We start from the raw sequence: 1,799 nt of genomic DNA, 5'->3' as shown, positions 1-1,799 counted from the left end.
CCTCCTAACCCTGGAAGGTCCACCCGGGCCTGGGTCTTAGGGGCAGCCCCAGCTCCTCCTAACCCTGGAAGGTCCACCCGGGCCTGGGTCTTAGGACACAGCCCCAGCTCCTCCTAGCTCCTCTATCTCAGTGGCACTTTGTGTTTCTGGGTTAATTTCCAGGTGCCCACCCAGCCTCCTGTAGAGCCCACTCATGGGTACACCTTCCTCAGAGGAGACAGTCCCCACCGCACTACCCTTTATGTCATAGAACGCTGAGCCTTCCTAACTATACACACAACTCTCTCTCATTTCGTAAGAAAATGGAACTGCTAAGCATTTGAAACAACATTCATTGTTAATGTCAGAAGCAAGAATAAGCTGCCATGTGTTAATCATTCCAGTGAGGGTTACACCAAGAAGCGTCTGTTGCACCTTCTGTGCTGTGCCTGGTCCACGCACCAAGGCTGGAGGTGCAAAGGGGACAGGTCCCGGAGGCTCTGGAAGGGCAGAGAAGCCAGGCATGGAAGGGTAGGGAGGGCCCTCAGGGTCGCCAGCCTCTCCCACAGAGACAGCACAAAGGAAGGCCTAGGTGTGAGAATAGATGTGGGGGACACAGAGGCGGAGGCCACATGGCAGGAGGGGAAACAGGCTGGTGGACCAGGGTGCACGGGGCCTGGAGAGAGATTTGGATCTCATTCTTTGGATGATCCTGGAGTGTGGGGAGTGATCCTGGCTACTCTGGGCACCACAGGGGCAGGAGCCAGTACAGGCCACTGGGTGAGGGCAGGCAGCCCAGTCACCGTCCTCCTGCTCCAGGCCCTGCAGCCGGCAGCAGCCCTCCTCAGCCCACCGCACACAGCACCAGAAGGCTGTGAATCTCCCCACTCTGTAGGAACAGCTGCCGCTTTGCGGTTCCCCATTCCCCAGGGGAACGTGTCCCATGACATCTGTGCAGCCTCCGCTGTGTGCCAGGCACAGTTCTAGGCCCTGGAGACAAAGCAGAAACAGCACAGACAGGCACCTCCGCTCTCACAGCGAGGAGAGGAGTGAGGCTTGGGGAGGTTGGGCAGGACAGCTGTGGGGGGAGAGGGAGGGCAGAGGAGGGGCGAGTCGGGGAGTGCCAAGGAAGGCCTCAGCAAAGCAGCATGGAAATAAGACCCGAAGGCAGGGAAGTGCCCTCCGGGAGGCGGGTATGCAGGTGCAGAGGCCCTGGGGTCGGGAGCTGTGTGTGGAGACCAGTGTGAGGCTGGGGCAGCTGGGCCCAAGGACAGATTCACAGACGCTTTCCATCCCCTCTGACATGGTCATGACCTGCGGCGTAGCCGCCTCCTGAGGCTGGAGCCCTTCCCCTGAGCCGGCCATGGCCAGGAGCTCCCACGGGGCAGGGCACTGAGGACCAGTTCTCCGCCTGGCTGCTGTGGGGCTGATGCTGCCTGTGCCCCTGCCCATCTCCCACCAGGTTCCCGGGAAATACACGGTCGTGGCGGACCACGAGAAGGGAGGCCCTGACGCGCTGGTCGTGAGGAGCGGGGACGTGGTGGAGCTGGTGCAGCAGGGCGACGAGGGCCTTTGGTAAGACCCCGTGCTCACCCCCCGGGCTGCCCCGCACGTGGCCGCTGCTGACCCTCGCCCTTTGCAGGTACGTCAGAGACCCGACCACTGGCAAGGAGGGCTGGGTGCCGGCCAGCAGCCTGTCCGTCCAGCTCGGCCCGTCCGGCTCGGCCCAGTGCCTGAGCAGCTCAGGTAAGGCCCACGTGCCCCGAGCCCACCCGTGACGCTGCCCGTCTCCCATCTCCCCCACATGGGAAAGGCAGGTG

At 62.4% G+C, this 1,799-nt stretch overlaps 1 protein-coding gene across 1 annotated transcript in view; it reads left to right on the top strand.

The window, feature by feature from the left end:
• MCF2L (MCF.2 cell line derived transforming sequence-like) overlaps positions 1-1,757 on the top strand; it is a 256,715-nt gene extending 254,958 nt beyond the window's left edge. Inside the window, exons 29-30 of the mRNA XM_011979440.1 lie at positions 1,442-1,554; positions 1,622-1,757. Of these exons, the coding sequence (XP_011834830.1) occupies positions 1,442-1,554; positions 1,622-1,757 (249 nt within the window). The remainder of the gene's footprint in view (positions 1-1,441; positions 1,555-1,621) is intronic.
• Positions 1,758-1,799: the final 42 nt, after the last annotated feature.

The sequence above is a fragment of the Mandrillus leucophaeus genome, unplaced genomic scaffold, assembly GCF_000951045.1.
Source record: "Mandrillus leucophaeus isolate KB7577 unplaced genomic scaffold, Mleu.le_1.0 Scaffold201, whole genome shotgun sequence".
Taxonomy (NCBI): Eukaryota; Metazoa; Chordata; class Mammalia; order Primates; family Cercopithecidae; genus Mandrillus; species Mandrillus leucophaeus.
Note: the sequence above shows the minus strand (reverse complement) of the source record. Positions and strands in the feature narration are given on the sequence as shown.